The following is a 17,882-nucleotide window of genomic DNA, read 5'->3' on the forward strand; positions in this document are numbered from 1 at the left end:
AGGTCAAGGATAGGTTCTGCGTGATTAATGAGGTTAGTAAATTTGAGATGCGCCATGTTGTTTTGTCGAGATATCACGTTTTGCTTCGGTAAAGCACGGGTGCAATAGTTCAGCGGCCATTGACTGCATACCGTGCTGGAAGTATGTGTAAGTTGAAAGAACTCAGACTTATGGACACCAAAATTAGGGTTGGGTAAATCATTTTGTATGGTACTAGACCGAACCGGTTCGTTCATTGTGAAGAACTGAACGAACGGTACAGATGCTTCGTTCTTTTATCTCAAATTTTATCTCGTTCATCTCGTTCCCTCGACCTAAATGTTTCGACATTCTACGGGAAGTTCGCTCAATCAGCCGTTCCAGGTCGCTCACCTAATGTTCCTACATCCCGCGGGTAGTTCGCACAACCTGCCGTTCCAGGTCACTCCACCTACGTTACATTCCGTTCAGCCTTAATTACGGGCAGTTCAATCTGCGTTATAACGTACAAAGTTCGTTCGTTCACTTAAAACAACTGATCAAACTGTACAGGTTTAGTTCTCTGTGACCCAACTCTACACGAAATGTTGGCTGTTATTTTGGGTTTTACCCTAAAATTGTGTCAAATAAAAGACCACGCAAGTTTGTTACTGTATAGTCAACTATCAAGTTCATCAACGCCCACGAGTTCAACCATTGTGCGCATCTGTTGAGGGTTGTCAAACTTTTTGAGGAATATTAAATTTATTGACCTTCGGCTTATAAACTTCACCTCCGTCAAGCTTATGAACCTGGAATATGGCCTTACAGTACGTACCTTGTTACAGCTATACCTTGAGATCACCACTGCAGATGTTTTCACTGATTCTCAACGATCCACACTCCTCGGATATAATCGAGGTATAGGCACAGAGGCTACTGAGGAGTCGACTCAGACCATTTCCGAGGTATGGTATAGACACGCCAAAAACTTACCATAAACCAAAAAAACTGTGTCCAGCTGATGTGACAAGGGAATTCGTAACTGCGCTAGGAGAAGCGCCGCTGCCTGAAGACAACACAACCGCTGTGATGTTCCTCAACGACTGCTGGCTTATAATGTAGCGAGTTATTAGAAGTGCAGCCCCATGTCACTGAAAAAAAAAGAAGATAAATAAATAACAACGTTACCCAGCAGCACCCCCATGACCATCGAATTGTCGAACCGTCGTTCGCGATCGCGATCACGTTCGGTGTACTAGGTCAAGTTGGAATGCGTCGTCAGCATAAACTTGGATGAGCAAGTAAGTTACAAAGAGAAGTGAAACGGGGCAAAAATAAGTGTATAAACTTGACCGTGCGTGAAGTATCTAGTTTAGCCGGAGGCTCTCGCTGCCTGTCCAAACAGTTTGTTTTTTGCGATTTCACACAGCAACCAGAGGAAGGAATCGTTTGATGATAAGAGTAGACTACAAAACTGGCAGAACGTGGAGATCTACACAAGACTGGGAAGACAGCAGGCATAATTCGTTCCGGGGAAGAAGCATCATCGGATTAAGTTTCGAACTGCTAGGGGCCACAACTCAATCGACCAAAAGTTTGAAGTTTATGGTCTTTGTTATGTTTGTAATATAGCGCTTTATACTGTTGCACACCTACGTTATTTTTGTGTTCGAATGTGCGGCGTTGCAATTGTACACGAACACGTTTTTTACATAAAATAACTTAAACCGTATATTAGGATTATTACGGCGCTACGCGACACTCGCACGACCTATCTCGTCGACGGGACCTTTTGGAAGAGCGCGCAAATTATCCCTTGCTCTTTTGACCTGTCACCCCGATATCGACGGCTGTCACCAGCCGTGAGCCAGGGGCAGGCAACCGCACAATGGTCCCAACAGTTATGATACTCAAAGAAGTCAAAGAAGGTCAGAAATGAGGACTACGTTGCTAAGTTTTTTTAAGGAACATTATTACTGGACTACGAGCAATTTTCACATTCACTTCACTTCAAAAATGCATTAGACTCCATCAAGATACCTAATATCTCATATATCGCATTCTGATACATGAAAGTCCTCTATTAGCACGAGTCATTGTATCGTCAAGTTCCGGGACATGGCAGAGAGAAGAGCGATTAGCGCATGAAGAAGAAGAATTAACCACAAGCTACCTGAGCTGTTTTTCGGACCAAACATTCTGAGCGTGATGAAGGCCTGAAGGGTACGATGTTTCTAGTGCAAGGTGCTCACATGCGACTCGGCACGATGCGTAGTTGACTGCAGCTTTCTCGTTGCTTAGATCAAGTGGCTTTCGACTTGCTGAAGAATACAGGAGTGTAGTCATGAGTGAAGGAGAACGACCCTTGGCTCCTTCTTCGTGGCGACTAGCAACCCATCCTAGCGATTCGTTATTGAGTTATTCAATAAGTTAGTTGGTTTGAGATATAAATCTTCGGGGCGATTAGCAACTAACTCCTGAGTCCATCCAATCCAACTACATCGACAAGGGGCTCGGACAACTATTCGAAATGGGAGGTTCACACGTACCTCTGCAAACACTCACTAACTTCAGCCAGAAAATCTTGTCCTTTTTCCACCGATCGTTGCATGTTAAGTAGCTGTCATCAAAACGTAAAAAAACGGGAACTCTCTTCCGTATGTAGCGCAACAACACTAACAGGTTTTAGTTTTTGTCTCATTTTATTCATTGTTTTGTGGCATTTTTTGGTTTGTTCATTTTTAAAGTTATTGCAACCTGCGGCTACCACCGCAGCGTTTTAAATTGCTTACCAGCGCAGTTATGCAACTATTAATCCTTCCATTATTAATAAGTATATCTCTAGTAAGAATTACGTTCAACAATGTTGCATTAAACAATGCGTTAATCGAGTGTAAGCGAGAAGGTGGGGGGAGGGGGGTTCATTCTTCTAGAAAACAAAACAAACAAACAAAACACCTCCTAGTGAATGCAAGAAAACATCGAAAGAAAGCAATCATTGCTTCGCACGCTGCAACGAGTAAAAACCATGCCCTTTTACGGCATGCGTCCGCCTTATTAGCGAATAGAGTTTGTAGCAGAAAGAAGCCCTGCTCGGTACTGGGTTTTGTCAAACCTTTGTTCGCATTTTTGCCTGTGTGTATTAACAATTCAGCAGCTCTATCGTTAACAAACGGTACGATTATAGTACGAGTGCCATAGTATACTAATTTATGAATAATAATTAACGTTGCGCTGTATCGCGATTAGAAATTTTATATCCCTTCTTTGCGAAAAGACAACGGGCGACGGTGATGAGGTGGTCGCGCAGTTCATTTAAGAACGTGTGTCCATGTCTTTTCCCGCATGTGTTTCTGATACCGTCTCTTTAACAACCTAATTGTGTGATTATGCAAATCTTATCAACTCCTTACGAAATATCTCAGCATGAAGGAAAAGGCAATGAGCGGCGTGTCTGTTTGTGTGCGTGTGTGCATGTGAGTTTCGAGTAGTTGGCTGCACAGATCACGATGTAGAATATTTATAAATGAAGATGAAGCTCGTTAGCATTACGCGAATCCCTACATGATTATGCAGCGTTTCGAACTATTGCCGCCATCACTGTGCTGTGTTGCATATCGTTTGCTTTCGTCACGCTGCGGCTTTGCTGCATTCGTTAGTGACCCTTGTTGTGCGCCACCTAGCGGATTCTTTTGCACTACACCAACGTCCTGCTGTACAGAGTTGAGGGGTGAGCCTGGATTTGTGCTGTTAGCGTCATCCGATTGTGTGCGATCAATTCTTCCATGGCCGTCGCTCATGTAGTCACTATCCGTGTCGTCATCATCCTCGAGATCGTACTCCTGGTCTTCTCCCTCAGATTCAGACGAGAACGGTCCTCGCAGCCGATCACGATGTTCTCGTCGTTGCAGTTGATGGAACCGCTCCAAACGCTGGATCAGCAGCGGATTGTTTGGCAGTATAAACACCTCCTCGGGTTCGTGTACTTCCAGCTTTCTCATAAGCCATGTACCTACCACCTGGGACAAGGCCGACTGGCTGGACGCTACATCCGGCAAATCTATGGCCGGTTGGCTTTCGATCGAGCTCACCATGGACGAGGTTTCCGGTGAGGCAACTCCACCACACGGTGCAGGGCTTTGCAGACCCGAGTCAATGCTTTCGGTATAACCCGCACCGGACATACTGTCACGCTTCGTGCGCGTATCGTCACCTTCTGATGCGGTGCTATCGTCTGCAACACCATCCACGTGATCTTCCGACTCGTCTTCTTCGAGCGCTGGCAATGTGGGACTAACGGAGCTGATTGTAAGCTGCTTAGCGGCGCTGGCAAACACGCTCGTGTCGACGGACAGTTTCACATTCGTGAGCTGTTGCTTTTCGATTACAGGCGACAGAGTTTCATTTGTTTCGTCTTGACCGGAAACATTATCCGCTTTTAAGCAAAGATTAACCATCGAAGCATCAAGCTCGGTTGGATCCAGTGTGCTCTGCACTGTCTCCTGATTAGCTTCTTTCAATACCTCTTCAATTGGTACTACCTGTTTGATATCATTTTGAATCACCCCATTCTGAACGACTGCTTGTTCCGCAATTTCAGCTTTCTGTTCTTGCTCGACGGCCACCGACATCAATTGTTGGTGATGTTTTTCAGTCTCAGTCTTATTAACAATAGTTTTCACATCCATCGCTGAGGCAAAGGCTAACAACGGTACTATTTTTTGAGCAACCGTCTCCCCAACCTCGTACTGATCCACCTCTTCCGTAAGCGAGACTTCCGAAGTGGTACCATTGCTTGAGTTATCACAATTAATGTTCATTTCCACGGTTTCTGGCTGCTCCTCCACGACACGGCAGTGCCCATCCGTTGTCCCAATTGGCCCCAGGGTCACCGTAGCGGATAGCTGTTTCTTATTGGACTGTTTAACCACCTGCGTATCTTCGTTTTGAGCTTTCTGAACGATAGTATCAACTCGTCCCGCTTTATCACTGCTTTTGCCCTTACGATGTCCCGTCGCTGAAGAAGTAAATTCAGGTTCGATCAACTGAAAACCTTCCAGCGGTTGCTTATTGAAATTCCCCATTGACCTCCGGAGTTGTTGTCTTTTGTGCTTATGTGTCTTTTTCTTACTTTTCGTTGGTTGCTCCTTTTTGCCACTTTCATCCGTGGCAACCGCGTTCGCGTCGAGCAATGTCTGACTTGCTACTGCAGACGCATTATCCTGCAGTTGGATCGATGCCTCCGATTGCATCCCATCTCCAACAGTTAATTTCCCTTTCGTTCGTTCTTCGGTAGAAGATTCCTTCTCCGCTGAGTTGGCAGTGACCGTGTGCTGTTCCGGAACCGATGCTACACGCTTCTTTCGCCCGTTGCGATCGACGGTGGTCCAGAATAGTTCGCTGTCATGTGACGACTCTTGGGAAGTGGTCGTTTTTGGACGCGTGAGATCAATATTCTGGGCTGCAAAGGCAAGCGTTGATTCGATCAGGTCCTTTTTGCGATTCGCTTTGTTTAGCGGTGGTTTTCCGTTGGCCGACGGTGGCGAAACGTTTGCTGTATCGTCGGTAGCATGAGCAACGGGCCCGGAAGCGAGTTTTTGGGACGATGGCTTTGGAAGTTTTGGTGTTACTGAATGTCGAGGCTTCGCCACGGCGCAAGTGTTACCCTTGGTGCAGCTATTCGTTTTGTCAAGTGATGCACACACATCGTCAGGCTTAACGGCACTTGAATGTGGAACGACCGTGGGTACGGAAGGTAGAAATTCTTGCACTTCAGCATTCAGCTGATACGACTGATGACATACAGCACTAGAAGGAACATGGTTTGCTGGCACGCAATCGATAGCATCACTACCGATAGTGTTGGGTTCCACCTGAAAGAAGCATCAAAACCCAACGTTACAATATATTTCTTGAAGATGTCTTGTGGTTTACTTACCGCCATTTCGGATGGTGTATTTCCAACGTCAAAAGAGTTCCCATTTACTGATGGCATCTGTAGATGAAGTTTCAAAAAGAAGCATTATTAGTCTGGGATAAGATGTTGATACAGCAGCATACATACCTCCTCAAACGTACGGAAACGCTTTTTACGTTTCTTAAAGCTGTGCTGATGTCCATAGACTTCTTCATTTGCCATAGCGTACTCGGAACCGCTGTACAATGGTAAACCTAAATCGTTGGAAGACACATTATTGACTGTTTTCTTTTTCACCCTTGCGGCGATAGTCTCACTCACCAGCATCATCATACAGTCGGTACTGGTCCATCAGCAAGTTTGGATAGCACAGTGAGTTATAAAACTGTGCCAAATCAAACCCATTGGTGTATTGGAAATATCCGTTCTCCGAGAAATCTTGCACTTCCTGCACGCTGGTGGAAGCCGATTCATTTGACGCATCGCAAACCGCGCTAGTGTCTACCGATTCTTCCCCAGCTAGCTTAGTCGGTATGGGCTGCTCCGGAACCACTTCGCACAGGGGTACCTGCTCCATCGTGGAAAGGCCATCGTTCGTGAAGTATTGACCATCACCACCGGTGGCTTCGTTTTCGTTATACGCTCCAGAACAGGAAACAACAGAAATATCTTCGTACCCTGGCATCGATTCGGAATCTATGACGGGCGTCGAATGGTTCGGTGTGGTTCTATCCAGTTCGGTCGATTCATTCGTGTTAGCTTCGTCATTTGTGTCGTCGGTTGCGTACAGCATCGAATCCGCCGTTTGGTCCCCTGTGTTTGTGGTCGCTAACGGTGACTGTTGGCAGCCGTTGTAGTTCGGTGGATAGATGTACGTCTGGCCACCGTTGAAGTACGAAAAGCCATTGTTATCCACAGCGAAACCTGTCGAACACATAAAGCAATGGCGTCAGTCGCATGGAGTGCGGTTACTGTTGTAATAAGAACTACGGATATTACCATTCATCACCAGCACACCGTTCTCGGTGAAGTACCCGCACGGAATACATGGGATGGAATAGTCGTACAGTGGGCTACCATCGGCCGCAAACGATCCACCATACTCGGATGTGATGGATTCCGTCGTGGAGATGCTATTACTGCCACCTGCATTTCCACCATCGCTACCCTCACTAGTGGTGCCGGCAATTGAGCTGGACCCCGTGTTGGACGTACTGGCTGTCGCGACGGAAGGCTTCGGCCGGGACAGGTAACCCTTCTTAAACAGTACATCCTGTCGCGGTGTTGTTATTCGCGTATACTCGTCTAAACGGGAAGACATTAGACACATATTAGGGGGGTGTTGAATTAGTTCCACAGCACGGGGGACAATACGAAAATCTTACCGTCATTAATCGTAGTTCCTCCCGTCTCTGCCCCATCACCGGAGGTCGTTCGGTTCGTGCTGGTTGCAGTTTGTTGTCGCCTTGTGTAGCTATCAAAGTAAGACCGTTTTCCTCCGCCGTAGTATCCGCCGCCATTTCCATAGTAACCATTGCGATGATAGTTGTTGCGACCATTACTAGAGCCACCGGTGGATCCACCGCTCCATCCGGTTCGGGCATTGTATGGAGGTGGCCGACGTCTGTGGTAGCTGTTCACAGATCGCCGCTCCTGACCCGTGGCACAATCGCTTCCGGTACTGGTATCGGTTCGATTACCACTGTGATCCTGGGTGCGTTCGTTACCGCTATGCTCTTCTGTAACTTCGGTTCCAGCTGTCACATCTCTGCCAGCTTTTGAAGCTAAACTAGCTCCGTTGTACATTTTACTTCGGTGTCCTGGAAAAAAAAACTTAGAATTAGTGTCACTAGAATAAAGGATAAAATCCACAAAAAATCTCTCTTTACTATTATCGCCATGAACAGACAAAATGGTACAATTTGGCAAACGTAAAATGTACGCTATTTTTAACGGCGTTATGCCGTCGTTCGGAACAAAACAAAAAAAAAACACACACACACAGACAGAAACAAAATGCCCCATCAAAGGTGGCAATGTTACCCGCTCGTTCGCTTCGATCGGGCCGAACGGTGTTCGAAAGTATCGGATGGCGTGTACCCGGTACGGATGTGTCACGCGCTACGTTATTTTGTCCCCGCAGTCCTTGCGTCACCAAAAATAGTGTATACGGCTCGGCGCGTACCCAATTCTTCTGCCGTTCTATTCACACACACACACACACACCCGCTTGACAACTTCAGCCCGAGAGGTACACACGCGGTACGGTGCGCGGCTACCAACACTCTTCACACCGTGTGCGCCACTGCCTTCGAAAGTGCAGTTCGCTTCTTGGCATCGGTATACATGATGCTGTTTGACTGATGTGGAAGAAACCAGGCTACTCTGAAGCAGCGCCCATAGTTGGTGGCGTTACTATTGACGACGCATCATGTGACTGATCGGCAGAGCGATAGCGCAGTACACTGAACAGTTTGACATAAAAAAAACCCCCGTTGGGAGAGAAACCGTCAGCATGGTGCGGTGATCACTTTTTGGTTACTTTTGCGAGGGTTGCGTTACTTTAGCAACACCGCGGTGTACACATATTTTTAAAGTACGCGGTGCTGCGCTGTTTGTCGTTTCGCGTTCGCCAATTTTTTTTTACATAATGCTAATGCGCGTGTGCACAAAGCAAGAGAAATCGCAAGAATTTGGAGGTTTTCTGTGAGATTTTAGGTGTGTTTTTGTTCGTTCGACATTAATATCGGCGCTGCTCGTCCAGAGATTGATGGACAATTCCAGATTTCTTGATTCATATTATGTGCGGCATAAAAGAGATCAAAAATACACCACCCAATGAAGATTAGACAAGGAATACCAGTCGTCTAAAATTCGTCGATAGTTCCGTGATAGTCGAGTTGCGTCGATACAGCCAAATTTGGAGGGTCTTTGTGAGGTTTCAAGTATGCTTTTAATTGTCCGCCATTAATATCGATACCAATCTAATAGATATTGACGTTCCCTGATTCCTTATATTATATTATATTTCCTTATATTTCCTTATATTAACCTTAAAAAAGGAAATCAAATACACATCATCCAATGAAGATGAGACAACGAAAAGGTCGTTCAGGTCGTCTAATATTCACCAAAAACACCCAAGTTTGGAGGTTTTTTGTGAGGTTTCAAGTGTCTTATTTGTGAGGTATCAAGTGTATTTATTTATTTGTCAAGTGTTTTATTTGTCCGCCATTAATATCGATTAATATCTGCCAGATATTAAAATCCGGTCTAGATTTCCTGATTCTTGAGACTTATCTTAAAAAAAGAAATTAAAAAAACACATCATGCAGCGAAGATTAGACAACGAATATCCGTTCAGGGTTTCGAAAACTCTAAAATTTCTCATTCAAAAATGCCTAAAATTACACTCCTGTTCAAATGGATGGAACGAAACCATATATACAGTACATAACATGCCTATGTTCAATTTCTCGTGTGGAGTTCAGCGGTCCCGATTGGCTACCGTTCAAAAAACCCTTCCAATCGATTGCAAAAATACCGGCAGAAAAGCGCCACCAGATTTGTTTAAAGTGGCCATGTGTATGTGTGTATGGTTTTCCTACGGTACGGAAATAGTAGTGAAAACCGTGGCAGAGAAATATGCCTAAACGAGGAGCGACAACAACGAAAAAAAAAAAAACCCTTCGCTAGACAACTGCACAATCACGGGACACCTGACCCACATCACAAACGGCCACTTATGTAAGCGCGATGGAACGGAACGGAATGCGATGTAATTAGTAGCCAAAATGGGACACCGAAACCTGCGCTCCCGCTCCCACATTTCGGGCTGGTTGTCTATGAATCCTTAACGCATAGTTTGTCCCATTTTAATTGCAGGAGACACGGAAAAACAGCCTCTCCGAGAAGAAAAGAACAAACATGCGAAAGAAGCGTTCTGCTGATGTAACTGTTTGGTAACGTGAGGCAATCCCTTACCGGGTGCAGCTGTCCCAAAAATGGACAAAAAGTGGGCCCGGTATTTATTTAATCAACGCCTTGATTTGCCTACCGGCGCTAGAGTGAGGGTAGTACTGCAGCTATCTCCCGCGCAGGAAGTCAGTTATTCAGGTGAGTTATGTTTTTTTTTTTGGGTTTCGCTTCTGATAAGCATAACGCATGCTGATATGCACAATCCACCGGTCGTCTTGCCTAATTCATGGAACGGGAAGGAGTTCCTTTGGGGGCAAAAAGAAGATGACGCAGGTCGGTGGAAGTAGCCGACCGTGATGGATAAGTGTACGACACACAGTACGAGAGCCACCGCACCGCATGGGAAGTGAAATCCGAGGTAAACCCCCATCTGTCTCTCTGAAGAAACCTTCCATACCCATTGCCGGTAACCATATCTTATCATCGATAGGCTCTACCACACCAGCTAACCATTGTTGGCGCTCCCGAACGCCTTCTTCTTCTGCAGCTCCGACTTACAGGTGTGATTCCGAACCACAAGCTGTCGATCGTTTTGTTGAAACTACCACGGTCAGCTACTGCTGCTTCTGCTCTGATTAGAAAGTGTATCATAATAAGCTCGGTGCACATAAAAACGAGCCCGGCTATTGCGGATCATGTGAACGCACTAACCGTTCAGACCATTGGTGAAGCTGACAGCCACCAAGCAGCATTTTAAAATGCTGCAGATAATTAGCTGCACAAACAAACCCCCGGTGCTTACGCCGGCTTGTACCCGGCACTAGTGAGCAGAGCGAAAAGTCTGAAGACTCCAGACGAACGGAGGTTAACTTTTGCTGTTTGTTTGTTTATCTCCCGGTGGGTCGTTGAGTTTATTGGTTCTTCTTTTATCAGCGGTTCGTAAATCACCGGTAACACGCCTTGCTTACATTATTTTCTTTTATTCTCTGAAAAGAAGTTGCCTCGTGATGTACCTTTTCATAACAATTGTTTCAAAACGTTAGATCTATCATTGCCTGAAGACGCTTTCTCGCATAGGGTTTGAAGCAACCCTGTGTCGTTTCACACTATTAGCCAACTTTTGATGATAAATAATTTCTTCTTTTGCGTTCTTCTTGCTGTTCTCTTCTGTCAACTTATGTTGTTCTATACTTCCTCAATATTTTACATGCTTCACGGCATATTAGATTCAGGGTTGCTTTGAATCCTATGGGACCTTACTAATATCCATTACCAATGACTCGTTTTGGCCAGTACAGTCGAACGCCGATTATCCGGGCGCCATTTACCTGTCTGATGTCCTGCCCTGTCTCGGTGTTTGATTATACGTGCATATCGGAAATGACAGTTCCAAAGGAAATTTGACATATTCTATGCAACATCGTTGACAGCAGAAATGAAAGACCCAATTTTGAGAGACAAAAAAAGCTTAAATTAAAAAAAAAACATCGGCAGCTTCTTTTGAAACAATTAAATACACAGGAAACATTAATCAAACACCAAAAAAATCTACTACTACATACACTATTTGTTATCAATCAAGGAGATGTGCCTGTTATCCGTGTTATCCGATTATTCGGCAACCATCGAGTTCCGATGAGCACGGAAAATCGGTGCTCCACTGTACTTCCCGCAATGCGTAGTGGGGTTAGTCTCAAACTTAAACATACGAAGAATCTGGTATAAGACCTGAAGACCTGAAGACTCTTTCGCGTTTAGGATTTGAAGCAACCCTTTGGATTTGAAGTCGTTTCACACTATTAACAAACTATTGACGATATGTGATAAACTCATTAACAATTTATTCTTTTAGGTTGACTTGCAGATCTTTTCGGCCAACTCAAATTTTCCAAAACTATCAGCTCAGTTTTAGGTCCAGACCTTCTATATCTATTACCAATTATTCCTTTTAGCCAGTACCTCCCGTAATGCGTAGCGCAATATTCTCAACGCTTCCCAGTTACGTCAATCAGTTAAGAGCCACTGACTTCTCTCTAGGTGTCTCCTGTCTGCTGTCACACAATTGTCGACACCATGTGATGTGCATGCGGCCGACCAAGTCAAACCAACAGCCAAAACAAAAAAAGCAGACCGAAGCAAGACGTTATTTCTGGAAGCCGGCACAACATTCCTACGCACCGTGACAGGCCCAGACGACGGTTTCAAACGACCATCTTCGAACACATGCGGTCGGCCCTCAGGGGTTTTTTTTTTGTTTTGGAATCCTTCCATATCTCCCTAATGCATATCGCCCCACCCGGTACTCACCATCTCCATAGTGTTGCTGCTGGCTGTGGGTCGTCTGTTCGCTATCCGAGCCGGTCGCATTGGAGGTCTTGGTGTTTGCGTTGGCCAGCGACAAGGACACCCATTTGGTCTTCCTTTTTGCTCCCTTCGCCATCGAGCGGCCGGGGTTGCCCCGATGAAGGTGTTATCGGGGTGGTTCTTTCGTTTCGTTTGTTCGCGCACTAGCACCACCACCACCACCACCGTCGCCTTGGTTGTGGTCTTCCCGCCCTGGGCTCTCTGATAGTTTCGTGCTATCTCGAACGATGCGTGCCGATGCTAGGATTGCGATCGGATCGAATCATTCAAACTGGCGATGATCGGGGTTTCTTGGTACCCAGGGATTCTTGGTTCGTGAGGCACTATTTCCTTGACCCGCGCGGTTTGTTTTTTGGTGGGTTTCAGTTGCGGTTTTCGATGGGATTCCAACTGCTAAAGCTACTTCTATTTGGTTAACTTACACAAACACATACACGCGCACACGCGAACCTAGTTGTAACTCTGCGAATGAAGATACGGGAACGGAGCATATGTGCGTCGGATAATCAGCATTGGCGTCAGGAATTGCTACTCAACACACCATTTTCGGTAGATTATGTTATTCAACACTGTAGATTAGTACAACGACGGGGATTAGTTATTCAACACCGTAAGAATTTTGGTTACACACGCATCCTTCCCTCCGGTCGAGGATCTGTTCTGTTGCAGTACGTGATCGCGATCACGCTGCTTAGATAATCGGTCGGCATCTCACGCGAGACTGTGCGCGCACAACACCTAACGCAAACAGCATCCAACACCCCGGTTAGTCGCTGCTAAATCCTTGGCCGATTCGCATCCACCCGTATCGGCATTGAAGGTTTTCGTCACTTTCGTTGCGCCCTTGCACCTACACCGTGTGTCCGTTAACGGAACCCACCATTCGGCAAACCCCCACACACACTTCTACCAGCGTTGATTCTATTTGTAGTTTCGTAAGGGATTTTTCCATTTTTTTTTTTACTTCACGCCAACACCGACGATTCATCCACAGCACACGCCGGGATCCCGAAAAACGTCAGCACGTCTCTCGGGTCGATCCGGTGATCGCCGTTCTCCGTGTGCTTCGGGCACGGGAAGGAGAGTGTGTGTGCGAGCACGCCCTACCACACAGTGGCCAGAAATACACAGCTTAAAATGTCGCTAACGCTTCGGTCTTGTGCCCTACCCCGTCCCGCATCGGGCCACTGCAAACTTCCGCCGAGCTGTTACAAAGAGTCTTGAAGCTGGTCGATAACTGGTCTATGTAGCTCTGCCGTCATTCTGTCACCTCGTTCGCTGTCTCGCGTTATCTCGTTGCATAATCAACCGCGTGTGAGCTGCCGTCCGTTGTGGATGATAATGATGATCGACAAACTCGACAAACTCACGTGCTTTGCGAAGTGCTTCACTTAATGCATCTTTTGAGCAGAGTCATTCGTATGAGGAATCGTTCCAATCAGGAATCGACTCCCAAATGATTGATGAATCCAAAGAGCAAATGGCGGATCAAGTGACTTGAGGGTGGGTTAGCTACATGAAGGTCATAAATCTGGGATCTTGGAGGATTCATGACTCTTTGAAATAGAGACTCAGATTCATTCAGAATCATGAATCTGAATCGGATTCATCCAACACTAGTTTTGCAGGTTGCGCGAAGAGATGATTTCGGGATTTCGGACGGTCGGATTAGTGTTGTGCTTAATGAATCTTTTGAAAAGAGTCATTCATATGAATCTTTAGTGAGGAGTCATTCAAATCAGGAATCGACTCTCGACAGTTTCATGAATTCTTAGAACAGCGGCAAAACGGACAAGCAAGTACAAGGTGAAGACGGTAAATCTTGGATGGTTCATGATTCTTTGAAGTAGAGATACAGATTCATTCATTCAGTCCAACGATTCATTCTGATTCATGAATCTGACTCAGATACACCCAACACTAGTTCGGAGCCGTTCGCAACTAAAGAACTGAACATTGTTTACGTTAGCTGTTTCGGAGCGAAACCAACATTCTTGATGTCGGATAAAATTCTACCACCAGATATAACGATCTAGTTCGGACGGCTCGATCAGTGCGCAACGATTGCGAGTCGCTCACGTCCGTTACAACGACCATTGTACAAAAGGATCCGCCCGAATGGATTGGATTGCCAAAAATGTGCACCTAGGACCACCCTTGTTTCAACAAACCCACCCGGGATTTGAGCGTTTGCCACCCAAAATGTGTTGCATTGTGTGGCAGGGCATGACGGAACGCATTTGCCGTGTGTGTGTGTGTGTGTTGCGAAATGTTAAGGTGCAGCTTTGGGTACGCTCTTTGTGGTGTTTCTAACGCCCATTACACGCTTGGGATAAATTAAGCAATCATTCCCGTCGCATCCGCCCCTCCTGGCGGGGTTGTTTTCGCCCCTTCTCACAGCCAGAGATTGAAACGAGTTTCGGGTGCAAGGTAGTAAGGTCATCCAATGTTCGCGCAATCGATGCATTTCCTATTTTCTCCTCGGTGTAGACACAGAAGAAACCATGCGAAAATGTAAGATACACACTTTATTCGCTCTGTTGCGTGAAGATTCTGTTCTTGAAGATGCGGTTGGCGGTTCTGGCAATGTCATTTCCATCACTGAAAAGTTCAATAAAACGGAAACTATACGTCCCGAGTTGGACTCAACATGATTAACGGTGTAACGCACCGCATGACAATCCAGAAGCGCATTTTCTTCGGCTTTTCTGTGTTAGTTAGAGGTGAAGAAAAACACTGACCATATGAAAAGTCACCGCACATCACCACTACTACCATGATGTGGGAAAATCGTTCAACATTCAACCCCCCGAATCCTGCTTTTCCAACCACCCGCGCTATAGCAAACGGAAAAGTCAACGTGCTCGCTCAAGAACGTGTGATGCGAGCAAGAAAGACAGAGGCAAAGAGAGAGAGCGAGAGAGATGAACGTATGGCGCATGAATGTGTGTGCACATGTTGATGATACAGAGAAAGCGAGAACGTTATGAAAAGCCGGCAAAAAAGAGAGATAGAGAGAAAGATAGAGGAGAGCACCAGTAAAGTGTTATGCACGAGATCAGCTGTTATGTAATAACGGTCGGGAAAATGCACTTCTAGTCCTCTACCGCTTTCTCACTCTCTTTCTCCCACACTGTACCTATCTTTTGTTCTTCTAATACACACACTAATTTGGCACACGTTTCACACACAACGCCAATACGCGAACCGTTCTTGGGGAGCGTTTTTTTTTTTCTCCCCGCTGGAAACGGCTCGAGGTTATGAGTTGTGGATGGGTGTATAAAGGGCGAAAATTGCTAGAACAATCCATCCTAGTTTATGAAAGAATTGTGAACAAAAAAACGCTCTTCCAGTAAGCTTCCTGTTGCAGATTCTGCAATCCTGCACAATCTTTTCCCAAAGGACCAAGTGATGCAGCGAAAAAGCAAAACAGCTCACTTTGATTGGCATCTTTTCTGGTACTGTGCAACCACAGACAGTAAAGACTTAGCGGCAAAATAAACAATCGCCCATCCTCCGGGGTCGCACTATCATGGCGACCAGGGTTATACTGCAACAAAGTAATGCTGCGTGTTTGCATCTAAATGTGGCTTATAGAGGCCGCTACAGCAAGAATTACGAATGGTTTTATAATTTCACACCTTCCGGAACTCTTCCCCGCTGTTCTTCCCTGGACGGTCCCTGTAAACATATCGGTCAAATGTTATTTCACCATCTCAGCAAATCCTCTCCGACGTTGGAAGTTTTTTTTCGAACCTATGAGCCAACTTCTTCCAGCTGATGTGATGAGAGGAATATGTTTTCTTTCCCCTGATCGGTATCATGATTTCAATCAATTCGTCTCCAGCGAGCTGGGAATAGTTCCGGAATGCAGCACAAAACACGACCTAAAACGGAAGAATGGCCCTCGCCTCGCACAAACAAATGCATTGACCTTTTCGACCCTTCCGGGCAGGTATTGCACAAAGTTGGAAAATCGATGTGGCTTCTGATGTGCTGCGCCCGGGTCCCCGATATTCGAACGTCCTGAATGTTTTGCCCACTGTAAAATGTGGATGCTCTGCCGAAAACGGCAACACCACCGCACGTTTTGGTTACACAATCACTTGCAAAACGAAGGTGACACAAACGTGCACGGGGGAGGGCGGGGGAGATATATAACCGGTAGAATTTATGCATTTTCCATGCCGTAACACACAATTCTTCTACACGCACACGCACACACACACACACACATGCTGCTGCTACTCCGGCTTGATGCGTTTCGTCGAACTCGTGCTTGCGCTTGTAGAATAGTACCCAAACGCGGTACTATTTCGCATCTTGGCAAACTACGTGCAACAAAGTAACCGACAATCATGCATGCACACACATACACAAAACGCACACACACACACGCGAGCAATTGAAACCAGTAGCACTAATCAGCCACTAGCGAAAGGTGTGCAACTGCTGGGTTTAAATCGCTTCCGCTTCCTTTATCGCACGAGCAGAGCAGCGTTATGTTGCAATTCTAGTCCCAACCGCATAGCTACCGCGAGAGCGCGTCCGATACCTTCATGACAGTAAATGACACTGGCGCGTGTCTTGCCGTTTCTAAATGCGTTCACGTCTCTTATCTAACGACTTCAATGTGAGCGCGCGCACACCGGCACACAATCGGCGAGTGAGCAGGCATCTGATGCAACGATGCTGTGTGCTTGTGTAGTAGCTAGGACATGAATGCTTTTTTTGTGTCATTCTTTGAGATGTTCAGAAACTTTTGGAAGTGGAGTTTATTTCTACCTTTTTAAAGATTTTCCATTACAATACTAGCGCAATTCAGTCGGACCCAAAAAATCCTTTAGGATATTTAATTTGTAATATGAGAACCCCGATTTAAAAAGATTTAAACTTGACACATCTAGTGAGTTGTGCGTGAAACGTTTGCGAAATAGTTTAGATTATCATTATTAAAAATTGAATTCCTGGAAAATAAAGTGAGTCATTTTCAATTGGTCTTTAGTTTTCTTCTCACTATAGGGCGAAAATGCGAGCGAAAGTACGAGCGAAATCATTATGTATGCACCTTGGTGAATTATGCTAGCTGTCAACCGCTGGGTGTCGAACGAAAACAAAAAGGAAATCCTTCAGTTCGCACAAGACTTGCCGTGCTTTTCCTGCTGGTTGAAACTGCTCCAATTTCGTACAAAATGGACAAGGAAGCCGCTGTCGTTCAACGTAAACTGGCAGCTGAGTTGAAGAATTTTCAAGATTCCATAAAAGGTTCGTTTGGGTTGTGAGTGCAAGTTAAAGAATAAAGTGTGGTTGCCCATGTGCAGACACAACTAACAGAATCATTTCGCTTCCTTTTATAGAATACGCGAAGCTTATGCAAACGCACCAGCAGCTCGATGGACAGTACATCGAAAACAAGAGCATTTTGGAAGAGCTGCAAATGCTTAAACCAACCAATACGGTATATTTTTAATTGGAATTTGTCACCTAATCAAACCTAACAGCACGTGTTTTTGTTTTGCCGTAGGTGTACAAACTGTACGGTCCGGTACTGGTGAAGCAAGATCTCGAAGAAAGCAAGCAAAATGTTGGAAAGCGTATCGAGTATATCTCGAAAGAGCTTACACGTAGTGCGGAACATATTATCCAGCTCGAACAGAAGCAGGATAAGTATCGTGCGAATCTGCAGAAGCTGCAGCAGCAGTATCAAGCCATGGTAAAGTAA

The 17,882-nt window shown here is 45.6% G+C and overlaps 2 protein-coding genes across 2 annotated transcripts; one reads left to right on the top strand and one right to left on the bottom strand.

Moving 5' to 3' along the window:
- Window positions 1-3,521: 3,521 nt before the first annotated feature.
- LOC128718618 (uncharacterized) lies at window positions 3,522-12,236 on the bottom strand. The gene is made up of 7 exons (XM_053812239.1): window positions 12,104-12,236; window positions 7,264-7,698; window positions 6,878-7,183; window positions 6,200-6,802; window positions 6,026-6,132; window positions 5,900-5,956; window positions 3,522-5,834 (listed from the first exon to the last, which is right to left on the bottom strand). Exons 1-7 carry the CDS (start codon window positions 12,234-12,236, stop codon window positions 3,522-3,524), a joined length of 3,954 nt encoding a protein of 1,317 aa, XP_053668214.1.
- Window positions 12,237-17,352: 5,116 nt separating this feature from the next.
- LOC128707653 (probable prefoldin subunit 6) lies at window positions 17,353-17,882 on the top strand. The gene is made up of 3 exons (XM_053802611.1): window positions 17,353-17,425; window positions 17,518-17,618; window positions 17,685-17,882. The coding sequence occupies exons 1-3, from the start codon at window positions 17,353-17,355 to the stop codon at window positions 17,880-17,882; spliced, it is 372 nt and encodes a 123-aa protein (XP_053658586.1).

Source organism: Anopheles marshallii, chromosome 2 (genome assembly GCF_943734725.1).
Source record: "Anopheles marshallii chromosome 2, idAnoMarsDA_429_01, whole genome shotgun sequence".
Taxonomy (NCBI): domain Eukaryota; kingdom Metazoa; phylum Arthropoda; class Insecta; order Diptera; family Culicidae; genus Anopheles; species Anopheles marshallii.

Bases quoted from the DNA above. Each gene is read 5' to 3' on its own strand.
- LOC128707653 (XM_053802611.1), top strand. From the start codon at position 17,353: ATGGACAAGGAAGCCGCTGTCGTTCAACGTAAACTGGCAGCTGAGTTG. The intron at 17,426-17,517 runs GTTCGTTTGGGT...TTCCTTTTATAG, and splicing joins TTTTCAAGATTCCATAAAAG to AATACGCGAAGCTTATGCAA. The intron at 17,619-17,684 runs GTATATTTTTAA...GTTTTGCCGTAG, and splicing joins TGCTTAAACCAACCAATACG to GTGTACAAACTGTACGGTCC.
- LOC128718618 (XM_053812239.1), bottom strand. From the start codon at position 12,236: ATGGCGAAGGGAGCAAAAAGGAAGACCAAATGGGTGTCCTTGTCGCTG. The intron at 6,803-6,877 runs GTAATATCCGTA...TGTGTTCGACAG, and splicing joins CGGTGTGCTGGTGATGAATG to GTTTCGCTGTGGATAACAAT. The intron at 5,835-5,899 runs GTAAGTAAACCA...TGCTTCTTTCAG, and splicing joins ATACACCATCCGAAATGGCG to GTGGAACCCAACACTATCGG.